Raw genomic sequence first — 19,548 nt, forward strand, 5'->3', positions numbered from 1 at the left:
GCAGGGAGACAGATCCAGTGCCGAAATGTCAGATTAGGTTAAGTAACTCTTTATCCACTGGCACAAGCATATTGGGGCAAATGGTTTCCTTCGATCCCATAACTGCCCTGATTCTATCTATCCTCGGGTATGTTGGTCTCACATTTACCCCCCACACTATTAATTTAGTAAACCTTGAAACCCCTGCATACAACAACTAACTTGCAAGCCATCCATTCCCACACGCACCATATCAAGGTTCTGATGAAACATCACCACCTGAAACATTAACTCTCCGTAAAGACTGCCTGACCAGCAGGATTGTTTCAGCATTTCCTGTTTTCACTTCAATAAAGCATAACTAACCAACCAACCATTGAACTCCAGCATAGAGTAACTAAGCCATCTATACCCAAATTTACTGCATCTAACTTGCAAATGATTTGACCAATTAAACCTGAAGCAAAATAGCAACCTATCACAAACCACATCACTACCAATGAGGGACAAATCAGTCTGAATGTATGTTTGGTGACATATGCTCCTTTAGCACTCTCTCCTCCTGATGGAACCCAAATTTTCAAACATGAACCAAGTCCTCCAGCCCTTTGTACTGCCAGCAGAAACCTGAGCAGTCCATCTGATGGCCAGTGGAATGGAGAAACAGAGGACTCCTGACTCAAAAGGAAGGCAACTGAATTGTGGTGCTGAAGCAGATCACGAGCCTGAGGATGCTGGGTGGCGGTGGCAGGGTCAGCGAGGGGCTCCTGCGGGAGGGTAGCATAGTTAACCTAGCGGTTAGCGCAATGTTGTTACAGCGCCAATGAGCGGGACTGGGGTTCGAATCCCGCGTTGTCTTTAAGGAGTTTATACATTCTCCCCATGTCCATGTGGGGTCCCTCCAGCGGTTTCCCTCCCAAATTGTACTGGAGGTTGCAGGTCATCTGGGTGTAATTGGGCAGCATGAGCTTGTGGGCTGAAAAGGCCTGTTGGGTGCTGCATGTCTAAATTAAAATTAGAAATTAAATTAAAATTAAACCTGGCATCATAGCATGGGCAGCTGATATGGTGGTACCCAAGGGTGGAGAAGGTTCATGCTGTGACATTCAATGTGGATTACGTTTACAATGTCTCACCCATTAGGAAGAGCCTTTACATGATGACATGAAATGTGGGGACCATTTACACTGCAATGGCCAATCCACAGTGGCAATAATGTGGATCAAACTGTAAAGCAAATTCAGGGGCTACTTACAATGAGCTGGGTACAATACGATGTTCAAGAATGGGGGACTGTTTATAATGTGGCACCAAATCAAGGGACTTTTATGCTGTTACACTGAAGATATGGAATGCCTACAATGGAAGGCATAGTTTGACTATGTTGATTTTTGTGGGGACTGCTTTATATTAAAGCACTGGATTTGGGGAAGGGGGATGTGGCGTGCGATGTGGAACCCATTGGAGGGATTTGGAACGATGTCGAGAATACTTGCATGGGCATCCTATGGATGGATCTACTTATACAGTGAAACCTCGTTAGAACGCGATTTGTTAATCCACGGAATCGCTTATAGTGCGGGTGTCTGTTCTGATTTTAGGACACCAGGCTAACAGTGGCGAACAGCCACAAACTCAAAAATGGACTCATGACTTATTTACAAGGTGTGTATGTTAATATGTGGAGTTTTAAGGTCTTATTATGGAGTTTGAGTCACAGTATTCTGTTTTCCTGCTTCCTGAATAATGACATATATGCATCTGTTCCACGGCTCTGCTGTAATCTTGGACTCCCAACTACCGCGTTCTAACGAGGTTTTACTGTACTAACATGGGGCCTCAACACTCCAGTATCAGTCCAGGGAATGTTCAGCCTGCTTTTGAGGGACCATTTCCACTGTGGTCCAGTCTGGAAATTGCTTGCAGCCTGCCAGGCATTGTTACTTAATTTTGAATTTAAAGTTACAGTACAGTAACTCCTTACAGACATCACCGTATTCGAACCCACGTGCCTGGCATTCCATTAGCGTTGTGCTAACCGCTACGCTAACCATGGTGCCTTGCAAGGAGCCTTTAGACTGTGACAATAAAATGGGGACCTTTTAAATTAAGATATTTAATCTTGGGACCATTTACACTCTGACTAAGGAATGGTTAACGTGACGCAAAATGGGGTGCCTTTTTAAACTACAAAGGCCAACGGAGAGATTGTTTCATGGACGCCCAGTCAGAGAATCACTTAAACTGTGAGTGACATGTAACCTCAGATGTTTACATAGTGGCCTGAATGCAAGGACTGTCAGCAGTGAAGTGCCAGCTCCTTGTACTGAGTTGCCCAGATACAAGTGCATTTTGGCTCTTTGCTTGCATCTGTGCAGTGGGCATTGTTTGCTGGGACATCTGCTGTTGCAATCTTTTGCAATCAGTGAGCACGACAAGGGCAGAATGCCCCCAAGATGAGGAATTTTTAAAATAAATTTTATTCTGCAAATTTAAATTAAAATGTTGTGTCTTGTTAAAGAGTTAAAAATGAATTATGATTTGGAACCTATGAAACAAGGGTAAGCTTTGGAACACCTTAACCATTCCAATAGATCTCATCCATCTCGATGAAGGGTCTCCACCGGAAAAGGTGACTGACCACCTCTCTCCTCAGATGCTGCCCGACATGCTGAGTCCTTCCAGCCTCTCTTTGTTTACTCGAGATTCTAGCATCTGCAGTTTTTGAACTACTCTGTGTGATCACATCCGGCAAGCTCATTGAATGAAACAAGTCCAGGGACTACTTACAACCTGACACAGAGCTTGCTTACAAAATTCAGCCCTATACTCAGGGGCCACCTGCACTCCACGACCATTCCTAATGGTGCAATCTCTCTCGGAACGGAAATGGATTCTTCGTACATCAGCTATAGTTTTGATTGTAGGACTGATCAATAGCATAGGAAGGTTGAATACTGATATCTTACCATAACCACTGATATTAATCTCAATTCTAACCCTCTCAACCTAATTCAAGAAATTATCATCAAACCCAACACTTTCCTCTAAATCCAGTTCTCACTAATCACTGACTATAACCCCTAATAGTAGTCATTAAACCTAATCCAAATGTCTAAAACTGCTGCATCAATCCAGCACGCCATCTAATCACAATAATCTCAAGTATTGACTTGAAAATCATTAAAAGTAATGCAACTAAATTTGGAATGAACATCCCAAGATATAAAAGGGAGGTTGTTTCTACTGGGAGGTGGCATTGCCTCAAAATTCGGGGAAGCAGATTTAGGATGGAGATAAAGAGGAACTGCTTTTCCCAGAGAGTTGTGAATTGTGGAATTCTCTGTCCAAGATAGCTCAACAAATATGGATAAGGCGGAGTGAGGTGGATCTTTGCATAGTAGGGAATTAAGGGTTATGGGGAACGTACGGGTAGGTGGAGCTGATTATCCAGTTCAGCTATGATCTTATTGAATGGCAGTGCAGGATCAATGGGTCAGATGGATGGACTCCTGCTCCTATTTTACTAAAGATATACAACACAGTAACAGGCCCTTTGGCTCACGAGCCCGTGCCACTCAAATACACCTACAACTTCTGGTATATTTCAAACGATGGGAGGAAACCGGTACCCCCAGTGGAAACCCATGCAGACGCGGGGAGAACGAACAAACTCCTTACAGGCAGCACAGGTTCTGAACCCCGGTCCTGATCGCTGGTCCTGCAACAGCGTTGCGCTAACTGCTACACCATCCGTACTGCCCCTATGCTTTCCGTCCCACACAAGTGTGTTTTCTTTTATGCAGAAGGCAAAATAAACAAAAACATTGAAATTTGTATCACAAGTAGAAAAGTACATAAACCAGCACTGGTGGTGCTTAATTCTGGTTTAAAATTAATGTACGATTTGCCTAACTGGGTGGTTCATGGTCAACATGGTCTCAATGAACTGAAGAGCCTGTAAATCTCTGCCTGTTTCAAAGGGCCTGAGCGCAGATGAAGCATGCACTATCTTAATATATTTCACTCAATCAATTGTAGGACAGCACGGTTAACACAGGGGTTAGTGCAATGCTGTTACAGAGCCAGTAACTAGGGTTCAAATCCGATGCTGTCCGTCAGGAGTTTGTACACTTTCCCCATGTCTGCATGGGTTTCCTTTGGGTGCTGCGTTTTCCTCTCGCCATTCAAAAAGTGCCGGGGTTCTATGTCAATTTGGCGTAATTGGGCGGCATGGGCTCATGGGCTAAAAAGGGCGTGTTACTGTGTTGCATGTTGAAATTTAAAATTTACCATCTATATTTTTTAGTAATGTTGGGAATACTCAACAGGCTGGGAAGCTTCTGCGGAGAATGAACCAGAATTCATGTGTCAAATCAATAGTCTTTCACGAGAACTGGGAATGACTGCATATAAACAAGGTTCAAAAAAAGGCGGAGGGAAGAGAGTGCAGAATAATTGAGAAGATCCAAGGCTAGGGGTAGAAATGAGGAGAGATTGAATGACAAGAGGGTGAGAGTACAGGTTAACAAATGCCCGGAGGAGATGAAGACAATCCAAAGTTATGGAAAGAGTTTTGAGGAAATTCAGAAAATATCAACCAAAATCAGTCCTAATATACTTCTGCAATGGTTCAAGTGGTCATGTTCCACAACCTTCCACAGTGCTTCAATGGATCAATTATTCTCCAAATGGAGAGAAACTGCAAATGAGTGAAGTTCAGGGGGATCTTGGCATTCTTATGCACGAATCATGAAAAGCTGAGAGCCACCAGAACTTCAGATGTTGGAATCCCAAGCAAACAAAAAGCAGCTGGAAGGACTCAACAGGTCAGGCAGCGTCCATGGAGAGAAATGAGCAGTCGATGTTTCAGGCCACGGTCCTTTTGCAGCACATTTTCAAAGCTAAAAGTTAGTGAGCAGTTGAACAAATAGGTGAAGGGCATGTTGGCTTTTGCAGTGAAGGTAGGGACATTTTGTTTCAGTTGTATCGTTAGGCCACATCTGGAATACTATGCACGGGTTTGGTCCTCTTCTGTAAAACAAGGATACAGTAGCAATGAAGTCAGTCCAGAGGAGATTCACCTAGGATGAGACAAATAGGTTTGGGTCTGTGTTCCTTGTTTAGAAGCCTTATGCAAATATATAGGATCCAAAGGGAGGTTTGGCAGGGTCAATGTGGAGATGGCTTCACAACGTTCAAATTTTTTGTCAGTGTACATACACAATATCACATACAATCCTGAGATTCTTTTTCCTTCTGGCGAGGCAGAATTTCTACTTATCAGTAATGGTAAACTCTACTCGAGATGAAATATTTGTGAACAAAAGAAAGATATGTACTGACTGGGCAGTACAAATAAAAATTGAGCTAAGTAAGAGTCTTAAATGAGTCTCTGATTGAGTTGGTTGTTTAGAAGTCTGATGGTGGAGGGGTAGCAGCTGATCCTGGTGGTACAAGTCTTGAGGCACCTGTACTTCTTTCCTGATGGCCACAGTGAGAACTGAGCATCTCCTGGGTGGTGTGGATCCTTGATGATTAATGCTGCTCTCCGACGACAGTTTTCCATGTAGATATTCATGATAGTGGGGAGAGTTTTGCCTGCGATGCTCTGGGCTGTGCACACTACCTTCTGTTGGGCTTTTACTCAAATAAATTGGTGTCTCCAGACCAGGGCACGATGCAGCCAGTCAGCACACTTTCTACTGCGCATCTGCAGAAATTTGTCAAGGTTTCTGATGACATACTGAGCCTCTGCCAACTCCTGAGGAAGTAGAGCCACAGATGTGATTTCCTCAAGATGACATTAGTATGTGGAGTCCAGTAAAGGATTCTCCAAGTTAGCGACTCCCAGGAATTTAAATGTGCTCACCCTCTCCACCTCTGAACCCCCAGTGATCAGTAAGAGAGTCACAAACAAGGAGACATAACTTCACGGTAAAAGGCTGGTCTTTTCAAATCTGAGGTGTACGGAAATCTCTTCTTTTAGAGGCTGACGAATCTGGAATTCCCTTTGCCATCGGTGCTCTGTGATTAGTAAGGGATTGCTTAAGGTGGGATGTGAGTGGGAAGGAAAGGGTGAGAATCACTGCTCTAGACCCAATTGTTACTGAAATGTTTTGCTTGAGAAAAATTATCATTGGTCTATTTGGAGCTATGAAATGGTGCACATAACGAGTCGATGAGGTACGATTAAAACAGTGGTTTTCAAACCTTTCTCACCCCACTCACATCCCACCTCAAGCAATCCTGTACTAACCACAGAGCATTTATGGTATAGGGATTACTTGAAGTGGTATGTGAGTTTAGAGGGGCAGTTTGAAAGCCACTGGGCTAGAGTAAGGGGTAGACCACTGCTCCCATCTTCTTGTGTGCTTATGCCAAGCACAAAACCTCAGCTTGAGAGAATAATGGTCACTGGGTGGAAATCATCTGCAAAATGTCAATCTAATTTGCATTTGGGCTCCACCTTGCACTGGGGTGAGTAGTGAATACGCTAATTGGTGGATCTCCTGCGGTTGCGAGGGAAAGCCTCTTTTCACATCATTCATTTGTTTGGGGGTGTCCAGGAATTTCCCATCCCTAATTGTCCTGGGAAAAGTGAGCAGAGTCCTGCTGCTGAAGAACCACTTCATTGGACTGGTGGGGAGGGAGCAGACCCAGCAGCAATAAAAGATCAACATATTTCCACTCAGAGGAGGCAGTGGCATTCATTGGGTAGAGATTATGGTTGAGGATGTGCCATGCTGAAGTATTGGTGGGTAGGCTAGTGCGGGAAAGAGGAATGATGGAGATGGCAAAGTGAACAAGACCATCACGGAGTCCTCTGTATGACGTACAGCTGGAGATGTCGAACATTGCAGAAGGTGCTTGATTGAATATGAAGGATGGGGGTAGGAGAATGAAGAAGAGATGAGAACAAAAATGAAACACCTCTCAAGGGTCTGTCAATCTGAGAGGAGGAAAATTCATGGCTATGGAAGACTGATGTGCAGGTTGAAATCTCAGAAAAGATAGAGGAATTGATGGAGCAGATGAGAAAGTGGAGCTGTTAAGAATGTAGCTGGGGGAAATTGGCCCAATGGCTCCATTGGCCTCCACAGAGATAGAGGAAGAGAAAGGAAGATGGGCAGTGGGGAGGTGAGAGTAGAGTGGAAGTTGGCAGTAAGGTAATGACCGTGCAATAATTAGGGAGTGAACAGTAAATTACCATAGAAGGTGATTGTGTGTGTGGGGGGGGGGGGAGGGTGGGGGGAACGGGACCCAAGTAGGATTGAAATAAAGCAAGTTCAACAAGCACAGCTGGAACTCAGTAGGATTCCTATAGACCGTGTATTTTAGTTGGAAGTTATGAGTGGAGTGAGGGGAATTATTGTTCAGTGTGAGAGCCAGTTCAGCTGGATGGAACAATGACACAACTTTGGCTCTGTTCAGGGAAGAAGTGAAGGGGACGCTGGAGGAAGTAATCATTTGTGTCTGGTTGGGGTGGGCTGGACAGACCTGGCACCTGCTTGGAAGAAACAGTGGCATTTCAGGCTCATGTCCGGACACTTGGAGGTGAAGAGCCGGGATAAGACAAACGCATGAGTCGACTGGAACTTGCTCTCTGAATCTAGATCCTCTGCCAACCTGTGTTTGATCTCTCCAATACGATAAATTGGAACAAGTGACGGCGAATCGCCGGAAAAGATTCCTGGACAACACAAAGGAAGGAGATGAAAGGGGTCTTAGGCCGTTCCATGGGTTAGAACCGGAGGGAGAGCAGCGGGTGTTGGCGAAAATGAACCATTAACCAGAACACCGGGGGGGGGGGGGGGAGGCAGAAAATTAAAAGCGGCAGATGCTGAAAACCTGAAGCAAACGGCGAAGGTGCTGTGAATACTCAGCAAGCCAGTGGCATCTTTGGGAAGGGAACCTGGGCTGGAACACCCATCATCAGAACGGAGTGCGCCGCGGAGGGCTGAGAAGAGGTGAGCTGTGCCCTGCACTGGTGTTTCTTGATGTGAAACGTTGTGAACCAGTTCAAACCATCCTATGATCCCTCAGCCCTGCACAAGGCTCCCAACTCTAGGTCGCGGTGACTTGGTGTTTTCAAGGGGCGCGCTATCCCAATCTTGCCCATTGCACCAAAGACCCTGAATGTAATCCCCGGCGTAGAAAACAGCAGGTAGTATTACAACAACGCAAACCCAGTCGGTGGCTGAATGATTTAAAGCAAGTCATTTGTAAGCAGTCCAGCTTCAATCTAACCACAGTTGACCAGTGCGCCAAAATTCCACGCCTATCAAGTGCTAAAATTGGCAAGTGCCGTTTTAATGAAAGAAATCAAGGTCTGTTCCGAAAATTACCATCCAGGAAAATGCAAATGATCGCCTCAACTCCAACAGCGAGCCTGCTCATTCCTCGCACCGGCTACCCACGCATGCAGCAAAACGCGCTACCCGGTGAAGGCAGCAAATGTGCATGCGGAGGCTACCCCGATACATGCAGCAAGTCAACGCCGATGCATCCAGCGCCGGCGGCACAAATGCATGGACCCCCATCCGGCCTGTGAATCGAAGTTAAATGTTTGGAGGCGGCCCAAAACTTCGCTGTTCACGAACTCAGGAAGGATTTACTTGAAAGCAGAACCACTGTTGACAACAAAACGGGTGGAAACGAACACTTAAAGAGTCGATGCACATTTACAGTAGCGACGGGTTTTAAACGCCTCGTTTGCTGACGATGGTATTTGTGGAAATAAATATAATTGATACCAAAACTGGTTCAGAAAAGGCAGGGGTGGGGGGACGAATATCGGAGTGAAATTGCCGATCCACCCAGGCACGCTTTGCACTGGGAGCAAGTTGAAAGCAGAACAAATCTGTTTATTGTGATAAAGCAGAGGGGAGACTGTAGCTGATCCTGGGTGGAAGTATGGTTTCTGGCGTCTTTCCGCCAGGGTCAGATCATAATGATTTTTTTGTGTGTTAGCCTACTGATAATTAACTAAAAGCAGGACCTTCATAATGAAACACGTTCCAGAAGGTGATAATTAGTGGGGAAATGGTGGAGCTACAAATGACTGGAATCTGTTTTAGCTGCAGAAATGAGTTTGTCTGGGCCGTCGAAAAATGTGCTTTTTTTTATCGTTCTATTTGTTAATCAGGGAAAATCCACCGACTGGGGCCACTTTTACCAGTAAATTATGGTTTCGTTCTCTGTCGTTGAAAATAGAAGGGAATCTGATGACATTTCTTACGTTGAAGTGTCCGTTTAATTCTGTGCGTGGGCGGTTTGAGATTTCCTTTGATACACCTCGCCCAGAATAGTCTCACTTAAGCCCAAAACATTGAAACAATCGCCACACGATTAACAAAAATTGGCGATTGCCGTTTGAAATCTATCCCAAACTTCTATTTTTTAAATAAATTTCGCCTTCAAAGAAAAGTTTTAATTCCCAACGGTGGATTTTTTTTTAAAAGTAATGGGATTATTTGCCAATAAATGGTTAACCAGACTGATTTTGAAGCCATTTTTTACATATTTTAAACAGTTGTGCGGTCCCGAAAGCACTTCGCAAACGTTTCCTTCGGAAAGAAAGCAAGGAGATTATTTTCTATTATTCGTGTGAAATAGGCACCAAATGAAACAACTCGGATGGCTGTGAGGAGGGAAAATAGCTGAAGAAGAAGAGGGGGGGGGAAGAAAAACGAGAACGATTACGAGGCGTTTAAACATTTAATAAGGGCGGCGGGTTTGAATCCAAAAGAAGGCGACGCTTTAGCAAAATTCTAGATAAACCTTTATCACAGAGACTCAGCGTCTAATTATTTAAATTGACTCTGATACCCAGCAGCAGCCATTAAATTATTATTCTTGGTCCCGCGTCTGTCTGTAACTAACGTGCCCGGCGTTGCCCATCCCGAACCTTTTACATCAAGAATTTAATAACCTTCCTATATGTTAACGACCTGCAGCCCAAAATAATATTCCCATTGATTTTTTTTTTAAAAAATGTCGTCACCCTTCGCGCAACTTATTGGTGACAAGTCTGGACCAACTTGCGCTCTTTTATGGAGGTTCGCTCATTTTTAACAGTCGTGATCATTTCTTATTAGCCTGCTCCGTTGATGTCCTATCGATCAGTGGACACTTCAATTGGTGGCTTTTTATGGCGATCCCTCGGTTCCCCAGGTGCCCTCATCTCCTAGTAACATGCAAGATGTATGAAAACAAATAACTCTCTTTTCACTGTCTTTGTTTAATAGTTCGTAAAATGTTGGCGTGAATTCTCTAAATGATGTTTGACTACAAATACAGTGTCAAACAAACGCCCATGAAATAAATAATTACTATTTTCATATATGAATCGGCTCTGTGGCTGGGATCAGAGAACTGGAAATTAAAATTCAGTGAATCAGGTGTGGAAAATCGAAACAAATTTCCAGGATCCCGGGGCTGTGTTCATGCTGAATTTCATCCGCGATAAAATAGAAGCCTTTCGCCCAATAATAGTATTTTTCCCCTCTTTTTTTAAAAAAATGCATATGGGATTACATTCTACGGCGGGGTATCTGAGAAGCGGGTGCATTTTTATTTGCTCGTTGCAAAATTAGAAGGCGACCTAAATCCGGTGTGGTAAACAGATCCGTTTGTTTCCAATCGAATGCAATTTTGTTTCAAGATTTTGGTCTCGGTAAGAGGGCAATGGATTTGCCCTTTTATTCCGCGCACACTCACGCCGTAGAGTTTGAGCTCACTGCTGTGTCATTTTCAGTTCACTCTTTTATATCATTAGGTAACACTTCTCCTGAATTTGACACACGATGTCCAAGTTCTCTGGAGTTGTTATTAAACTGGTCGGGGCAATACCTAAATACTGCGCGAAAAACACACACATACAGCGCCAACTGTTATTTCCCAATGTTTCTGCAAAATCGAATATTATATATAAAACGCAGCCCAACGCTATATTGTAAGCAGAGGCTGTTATAGAGTAAATGCACAGTTCATTCCAGAGTCCTTGGAGAGTTTTCTCACGAGCTGCGCGCTATATCAGGGCAAATAAATTATATTCTTAATAAGAATCTCTCGTCTATCTCGCAAGGTGTATGAAAGACATTTTTGAAATGAGAAAGGACGTTTTAAAATCGCCCTGTGGAGAAAAAAAACAATTAATTAAACATTTTAATCAAGCAACGTTTTGTTTTAACTGTTTAACCCCCAAAAAAATGAAGCGGGACGTGGACTTGTTTCAGGTAAAGCTGTTTTGGAAAGAAAATTTGATTTGCAGGGAGCTGCTACTTCAATCTTACACTATGTCTCGCGCCCATTCGCAGCTGTGTTATTTTAATCTAAATGAATTTGTCTCCGGATTAAATGTGGTTAGGATTTTTTTTTTTGTAATTTACACTCTGCTCTCCGATCGATCCGACACCTCTTATTGAGTACGCGGTAATTTTTCACGCTAGCTGCGAGGTGCTGAGATAAACCCCTCTTATTAGAGGCGACTGCAAAGGATTGCTAATTTGTCCAAACTGTCAGCTCCGTGTACAACCCCAGGTTAAAAATAAATCACAAAATAAACTTCACCTTTCCAACCTGCGCAATTCATCATCCTGTAAAGATCTCGGGGTTCCAAACAAGAAAATATGCTTCTTCGGTAAACACTGGGGGGGGGGGGGGGGGATAATAAAAGCATCTAATTTGCTTCAGCTAATTTGGAAATGTGTTGCAAATGGGGCTCTTGAAAATTACGTTCATAATTAATTGTGCAAATTTGTTTCGATTAAATAAAAATAACACGTATTGAAGAACTCAATTACCATTAATTAAGCTTGATATCCTAATTTGGAAATTCTGTAATACAAACCAGCCGTTTTGGAACCGGTTGTGAGAGAAGGACTCCAGCCCTTGGGCTGCGCTCAGTCCTTAGAGATTTGGAAATCAGAAAACGAGATGGAAGCGCACAAGGTGCTAAATTAGCTCCGTGATCTGCACTTATTGCATGCACACTCCCCATTACTGCGCCTTTCTGCGTGGAACTTAATATTCAGGGCATGGCGCCTCGTCTAGATAGCAGATTTATCAAATGGGAAAATGAATGTATGATGATCAGTTAAATTGAAAATCAGCTCCGGGATGACAGCTCGACCTGACACCTCCGTAATTAGAAAGAAAAATGATGGCGTCCGATGCATAATAGAGCAAAAACAATTTGCACTGTCCCATAATGATCCAGCGTTCAAATTGAAAATTTCTCTTGGTATAAATTGAATTCATAAAGTATGATTCATCGCGGACACATCTCCCGGAGACTGCGAGCTAGATCGATTGATAGTTTGTCTAGAAACAGCTTCCTCCTCGGGCTCAGCAAAAAAAAACCCGATTGAGCTGAGAGCAGCATCAACATTGGACTAAACTGCTTAACTAAATCACTAATTCACCTTAAGGACATGTGTCTGCTAGCGACCGATACTCGGCCTCATTCACAACCGCAATCATTACGGCTGTAAATAAATAAAACATGAGGTATACAGACAAAATGAACAGCTGCAAATTGGAGAAAGGACCCAATTTATTGCTTCCAGGGAAATATTTCACGTTATTTAAAACAACATAGCATTTTTAAACGCCGGGTCTTACACCACCACCCCCCCCCCTCCTCCCTTTCCTCTCGCGGATTATAATTTCCCCCACCTTTTGGTACCCAACTGATAGAGAAATGGCAAGCGCGACTGCTCAGGTCAGCGATTTGAGGCGAGGCGGGTTTTAAGGACCGAGACACCATCATTTGCCTATTAACTGAATTTGCGAAGAATGAACATTGCGGCTCAGAAACTCTTAAGTGACGTCCGTCTCGACACAAATTCTCTCTTTTTAAAAAAAATCTAATTATTTTTTTTACTCCAAAAGTCCGACAGAGCAAATATCACAGGGGCCGAGCGAAAATTATGTAAATATTATTAAAGAGAACGGGAGCTCAAAAAAAAATCATCTGCGCGCACCCAGAACTAAGCCAGACTTATTATTATATTCAATTTATTTGCAAATAAAAGTCCCGATGACCAAAAGGGATCAACGATATTTAACTAGGCTGTAAACATAATTCCACTATGCACAGACTCGACAAAATTAATGGTTTTAATAATTGGGATTTTAATTCCCAGGGAACTGATGTAGTTTACACTGCGTAAGTGCCCTGTAAATTGAAGGGGATTGGCGAGGGAGGGGTGGCGGATGATGAAGCAAAGATGGGAGGGGTGGGTGGGGGTGCTTGCAACCCTGGGTGCCAGTTTCTGGCAAAGTTTCTCATTCCCCACCACCACCCCCCCCCCCCTCTTTTTTTTTCTCTCTCTCTCCTCGGTACAGCTGTCCTGAATCTTGCAAACTCCCCCCTTGGGTCTTCTCCCTATTAGAACAAATGTGTTCTTCTTTTGTTGAGGCGCGCTTGCTTTCCCTGTCCTATTACAGGCGACACATGATCAATAGAATGATAACACCAGAACATCAATATAAGCGACAGAACAATGAAGGATATCATCGAACATCTATCTTAATATAGCCTGCTACAAGATACATGACAAAGGAAACCTCATGAAAATTCCAGCCCACGATTTTCCATTTCACAACCAATTCAGCACAGTCAAATATGCACGAACGCATCTCATCCTATTATTTTGCAATTTCAATGTTATGCCCCGGTCCTTTCATGCTAATTCTATTATTGAAGGAACTTGTGTGATTTCATATCACTATAAAATCGGTAATGTGTAATAACCCTTTGGGCTAAACCCGACCTCGGCTGCCATCGGGAAAATAATCGCTTTCATATCAGAACTCGGCAGGAAGCGGGCAAGATCGTGGCCCCTCCGGCTTTACTACAGATTCACAGCATTTTAATGAATAAAGGTCTTACAGCAATAAACACAGAGACTCGAGCAGAACAGCTCGGCTCCCGTACAGATATTAACACTGACAGATCTGAGACAAAAGAGGAGTTTTTTTTAAACAGAAACTTTTATTTATAAAAATGTTACATCATATATAAATATTTAATACATTTTGTTTGGGTTTTACACCATGAGAGGAAGAGAGGGTTCTTGGTTTTATACACTGCGTCCAGACACCGATGTTAACCGTGTATACATAAGATTAACTGTTTTCGCTCCGCTCCGTGAAACGGGGCTTGGTTAATAGCCTTTTTAATATCTGAGCACGTCTTCTCGTCAGTAAAAAGTCACACACAAACATCCACCTGCAAAGCAAACAAACTAAATGCTGAAAGGACACGTTTATCTAGTGAACTATACGCGAAAGTCCGTGTTTTGGGGTCTTTGTTTTGTTGTGTCTGCTTTGCAGTTGTGATGTTACTTTAGCGTGGTCTGTTAGTCCATGTCGACGTCTTCGCTCTCTGTCGTGTGCTCTCGAGGGCAGTTTGTTTTCACTGACTCCTGTGAGTCGAGGGTCTGTCGATTTAGTTCATTTGCACCCTCCAAGGCCGCAGGTTTAGTCGACTCGGGCGGCTTGGGATTGGGGTCGGGATAGTTGGCTTGCGTGGCCACGTTTGGAGTCGATCCGGAGGAGCTAGTCTGTGTTGGATTCTGAGTTGCCCCGGTATAGATGCTCTGTGAGGAGGGATTGGAATCTGACCCGGGACCGTTGGTCTGCGTCGAGATTGAACTGGTCCCGGGGTTGATGGCATGTACCTGGTCTGTTGCTGGAGTTAGTCCCGTGTCTGCCCCAGCGGGAGTGGGAGTTTGGACGGGGTTTGTCCGGACACTGGTTTGGGGTACGATGAAGCCTAAAGGTTGGGTGATGGGGTAGAGTAGGAAATGTCCTTTCCCAATGACTGCTCGGGGATTCGCTAAGGATGGGAACTCGTAATGCGGTTTGCGCCGAGGTGTTGTATCTGAAAGGAGACTTTCCACACTGAAAGGATTACTTTTCTGGTCGCACTTTGTCACGTCGGCAGATCGCCCGTTCGTGCACGGGTGGCTCGGAGATTTATCCCGCTCGCACTCGGGATCTGCCGATCTGCTTGCATTGTTCTGCAGGGGCCCGTTTCTTTGGTGCGGGGCGAGTTTGGCTCCCGTTTGCTCACAGTTCCCTCCGCCCTGGACCCGGTTGCCGTTGGGAGATCGCTGGCCGGGCTCGGCGTGCTCTCGGACAGGCTGGTAGTGGACCACCACGCTGCTGTCCGACTCGGAGCCCGACGAGGCAATGCTGCACTCCGCCTCCGAGTGAAGCAGCTTGTTTTGGGTTTTCAACAGTTTTTTCTCTTGTTTTCGCTTCTTTTTCTCCATCTTCTCCATCTCCCTCCGCGCGATCTCGTCGGGGTCCATCGGCTCCCCACTACACGTGGTTGGGTGCGAGTTGTGCGCCGGTCGGCCAGGTCCTTTCTTCGTGTTTTCCTTCTTCCGCCATTTAGCTCTCCGATTTTGGAACCATACCTACGTACCGAATAATGAAAATGGCATTACAATCGAACGTCACACAATTCACCCTCCGCAAAGTTTCCCTAATGAACTTCTCCGTCTATATTTGAGCTGCTAAATGCTCTACCAAATTTCATAGGGGCACCGGCTGCTGCCCGAAACCAGACTGTGGTCCCCAATACTCAGACTTTAACTTGTCAGCTAAAGGTTTTAACTTTAAAATAAAAACCACGCCATTTGTAAATGCTTCTTCAAACGCCGCGTTTATATTTCATGCACTGGATTAGACATTTCTTGTTTATTATTAAATATATCACAGGAAAATGTTTCCTCCTCGTGAAAATACTTAAAGACACTTTTTTGGGTGGGGTGGGGAGTACTATATAAAGTGTGATTAACACACATAAATGTTACCACTCACTGATCAGACTAAATACAGGGAAGATACTAAATTATTGTAAGTTATTTCAAAATTAGACCAGAAAATTAAGATTGAATAAGAACGAACTCCAGTACCTTTTGGGGTGAGGGGAAGTTTGAGAGTCGCGCCCCCCACCCCCCTTCCTTCCTCTCCTCTGTATAAATAACATCTTGTTTACACAATCAACACGAAAACTTGAATTAGGTTAATTGACAAACGAATTGCATTTAATCTCGCGTGTAATTCTATCAATTAAATCGATGCTTTGCGATTTCAACTGAAGCAGTTTATTTTGGATACCCAGTGGTGGGGAGGAGGATTCAACGCTTGAATCCGCCCCTCGATTTATCAGTCCTCGTAAAAAAAAAATCAGTATGGGGGTGTGTGGGTGAGAGTACAATGGAAATAACGGATGTGATGGCTCCAACTCAAATAATAATCAAGGAGCAGCCCCTCATGACCAAATACAAGGAATGAACCTCCAATTCCAAACTAGCACTGAAATTCTTCCTTTACTTTCTCTCTTCTTACACCAAGAAATTTAACCCCACCCTCGCGGATTCTGCGAGGGGGCTTTATTTATTTAGCCCCCGAATATAACACATGCACACAAACACGCGGGGCACGTACACTTACGGAAATCACAATACACATATAAATTCGTCTTCTTTACAATTGCAAATCTTCTTTCTTTCCCCCCGCCCCCAAGCTAATGGCTGTAAACGAGGCTTTGCCAGAAAACGTACGTTCCCTGAAATCGAAAAAAAAACCCGATGCCTTTTTTATTCTGCCCCTTGTTAAACACGAATTAAACCGGCCAGTAATCGTTTTACAAGGAGTTCTCTTTGTGTCCGTTCCAACTGTTCTGTCAATGGCCAAGTGGTTCATTACTGTCTTAAAGGAAATAAACATTCTCGACTTCATCTAAACCTCACTTAACGAACCATCAACAAATTGGATGAAGTGCTTCAGAACATGTAGAGGTCAGCAGGCACTGAGCTTGGTCTGATATTTCTGTTCAACCCATGCCACTGCACTTCGTTCTCGATTCTAGGCACATTTTAAAACGCATTTTCAAAACAATTGCCTCTCCGGTTTTTTTTATCTTAAAAAAAAGTCGTTATTTGCACATGCCTGAAGGTCTCCCAACAATTTTTTTTTGCAATGCATTTCCATCTAAGAAGAAATTGATGTCTCTAAATACACATGCATTAGAGAGCCCGTCCCGACGCAAGTTTTTGAAGACATCGGTGCGATTTGATTATTCCCAATTACTAATTTAAATGTTAGATGGCTCCTTTCCATTAAAATTCGCTCTTGTTTACACAGCTTTCTATTTAGCAGGTCTGTGTGCAGCCCCACGGGGTAAACACAGCAGCTCACGGCAATTCTTACAGCAAAAGGAACACATTGTCAATACCAGACATTTTCATTGCAGCACGCGAGGAGCCTCGATGTGTTCTTTAATCGCTTGTTCCTACACTGTAAAGCGCTTTCTTTTTTAAAAAAATAAAAACAACTTTATGTTGTAAAGTACGCTCCCATAAGATTAGCAAACCGTTTGTTTTAAATAGGAAAGCTGCCGTCCATAATGTGCTCCTTTACATTTCAAAGTGTTGTTGATCGTTGCATAAATGTTTCGACTGCCTTTGGAAAATAATTGCCAAATAAATCCTCCAATAAAACGAATTTGAGTGTTTTTAATGTGAATTAAAACAGTTTAATTGTGACAGTCAATATGGAAAGTATCTTGATGTGAATACCGGACCATGCCACTTGAATATTCGATGCTTGTTTCGATTTTGTTTTTACCTGAACCCGGGACTCCACCAGGTCGAGCCTCAGCGCCAGCGCCTCTCTCATGAACACATCTGGGTAATGGCTCTCGTTGAAAGCTTTCTCCAGCTCCTCTAACTGCCAGCCGGTGAAATTCGTCCTCGTTCTTCTCCGTTTACAGCCGGGGGTGTCCTTCTCCGGATCCGACGCCTCTGTAACGAGAGAGGGACAGAACAAAACACGGAGATCAGCATTAACCAACCACGAGCACCGTACAGAAATTCGCCGCTGGTTAACAAGGATTCACCCCAACCCATCCAGGCCTTCCGACCATTTTCTTTTGCACTTTCTTTCAAATTGTACTTGGTGCCACGCCATGGATACGTGTTAATAATTAGTGCAGTATTTGTTGTTGAAGGAACTTAAAAAATGCAGCATTTTATATAAAAAAATCCCGTTAAATCGTTGGGGTTCGCCGAATGAAATGTGTGCAAACGCAGGTGCATTGTCCCAGCGCATTGTTAACAGTTCGAAAGGGTCCGCCTCAGCGTGGATGTGGAGGTAGTTTCTCTCCCCGCGGGAAGAGAGAGACTGATGAGTACAGTCTGTGCAGTTTGATTTTTTTTTGCACACAGACCCGGGCAAAGAGCGCTTGGTTCTAACAGCCTCGCCTTACTGATTCCGAGGGCCATCTCACCGGACTTTTTAAAACAAAACACACACAGCCCAGTCCCTACACATCCCAGAAAGCCGCGATCCCGCTAAAAGAGAGAGTGCTCTCAAAATGCATCTGCCCCAGAGTGACCAAGGCCATCATTCGACATATTAACCCTCCCCCCCCCTTCTCGTTTAAGGGGGAAAATCCCCATAATAATGCTTGCATGTCTCTCTCGTGATTTTGTATTTTAATTACCATTTTGCTCTGCGGCCAATCTTCAGGGCTCGCTGTTGGCCTGATTGAGGCCCAGATACTTTGTTTCCATCCTACTCTTCCCTCTCCCCCTTTCTCTCTCTCTCTCTCTTACCTGACAGCTTGAAGGACTGACTCTCCCCGTTCACGTTACAAGCCGTCGGCATCAGAGGAGACGGGTTGACCACAGATGCCGTGCAGGAGCCGCTGAGTAATCCGTCTATGGTGAAGGGGACGCTGGCAGACTGCAGTTGGTGTCCTGCGAGTTCGTACACATGGTGATGGGTAAGGGGGTAATGGAACCCTACCATACTAGCCAAGGTACCTCCAAACTGAGCATGGTGATGCTCCAGAATCCTGCTATCCATCATCTCCCTGCAGGGGGACACACACAAAAAAAGAGACGAGGGAGCGAAAGAGGGGGTAAAATGCTTGCACTTAAAGGAATTGGGTGAACTTCAAAATGTATGCAGGAAAAGTAGAAAAGCGGTTGACATGCTAGTGGACGGGGAGGATGTGTCTTTACTTTATGAACATAAAGGATCCAATAATTAGCCCAGGCTTTGGGAATTTGGGACCAATAAGAAACGTTAATCGCGTCTGACGTCAGAGACGTATAGTCGGTGTGTGTTGGTACCAGTGGGTATTAAGACCGCTTGAAAACGTTTCCATATCGATCGCTAATTATACATGACATCCACCTCAATAAACAATATATGAGCTGTCAAAACAATGCAGGAAGATTTGACGAGTACGGGCCCCGGCTCTCGGAGGTTGATTGGTACCTAAGCACTATACAGGGTAAACACATGCAATTTCTCCCGCACCTTCGTACAACACGCACTAATAGATATTTTCTTCCCCTTTCTCTCCTAAACATTGACCATCGTGTTGCCCAGGATATTTTTTTTCCCAAAGAGGCAACGATTTCCTCGGTCAGCTTTTAAACTGATGTCGAGCCAATTACAGGGACACATTGAGCGGCAAATAGACTGATCGGATAATAGAGGATTCATCAGCTGCTGTTTCCAAAGCTGTCACAA

General features: G+C 44.1%; 1 protein-coding gene across 1 annotated transcript; it reads right to left on the bottom strand.

Annotated features, from left to right (window-relative positions):
• Window positions 1-14,006: 14,006 nt before the first annotated feature.
• On the bottom strand, window positions 14,007-18,876 carry uncx (UNC homeobox). The gene is made up of 3 exons (XM_069922975.1): window positions 18,621-18,876; window positions 17,632-17,807; window positions 14,007-15,413 (listed from the first exon to the last, which is right to left on the bottom strand). Exons 1-3 carry the CDS (start codon window positions 18,874-18,876, stop codon window positions 14,349-14,351), a joined length of 1,497 nt encoding a protein of 498 aa, XP_069779076.1. The 3' UTR covers window positions 14,007-14,348.
• Window positions 18,877-19,548: the final 672 nt, after the last annotated feature.

This window comes from Narcine bancroftii, chromosome 3, assembly GCF_036971445.1.
Source record: "Narcine bancroftii isolate sNarBan1 chromosome 3, sNarBan1.hap1, whole genome shotgun sequence".
NCBI classification, from domain to species: domain Eukaryota; kingdom Metazoa; phylum Chordata; class Chondrichthyes; order Torpediniformes; family Narcinidae; genus Narcine; species Narcine bancroftii.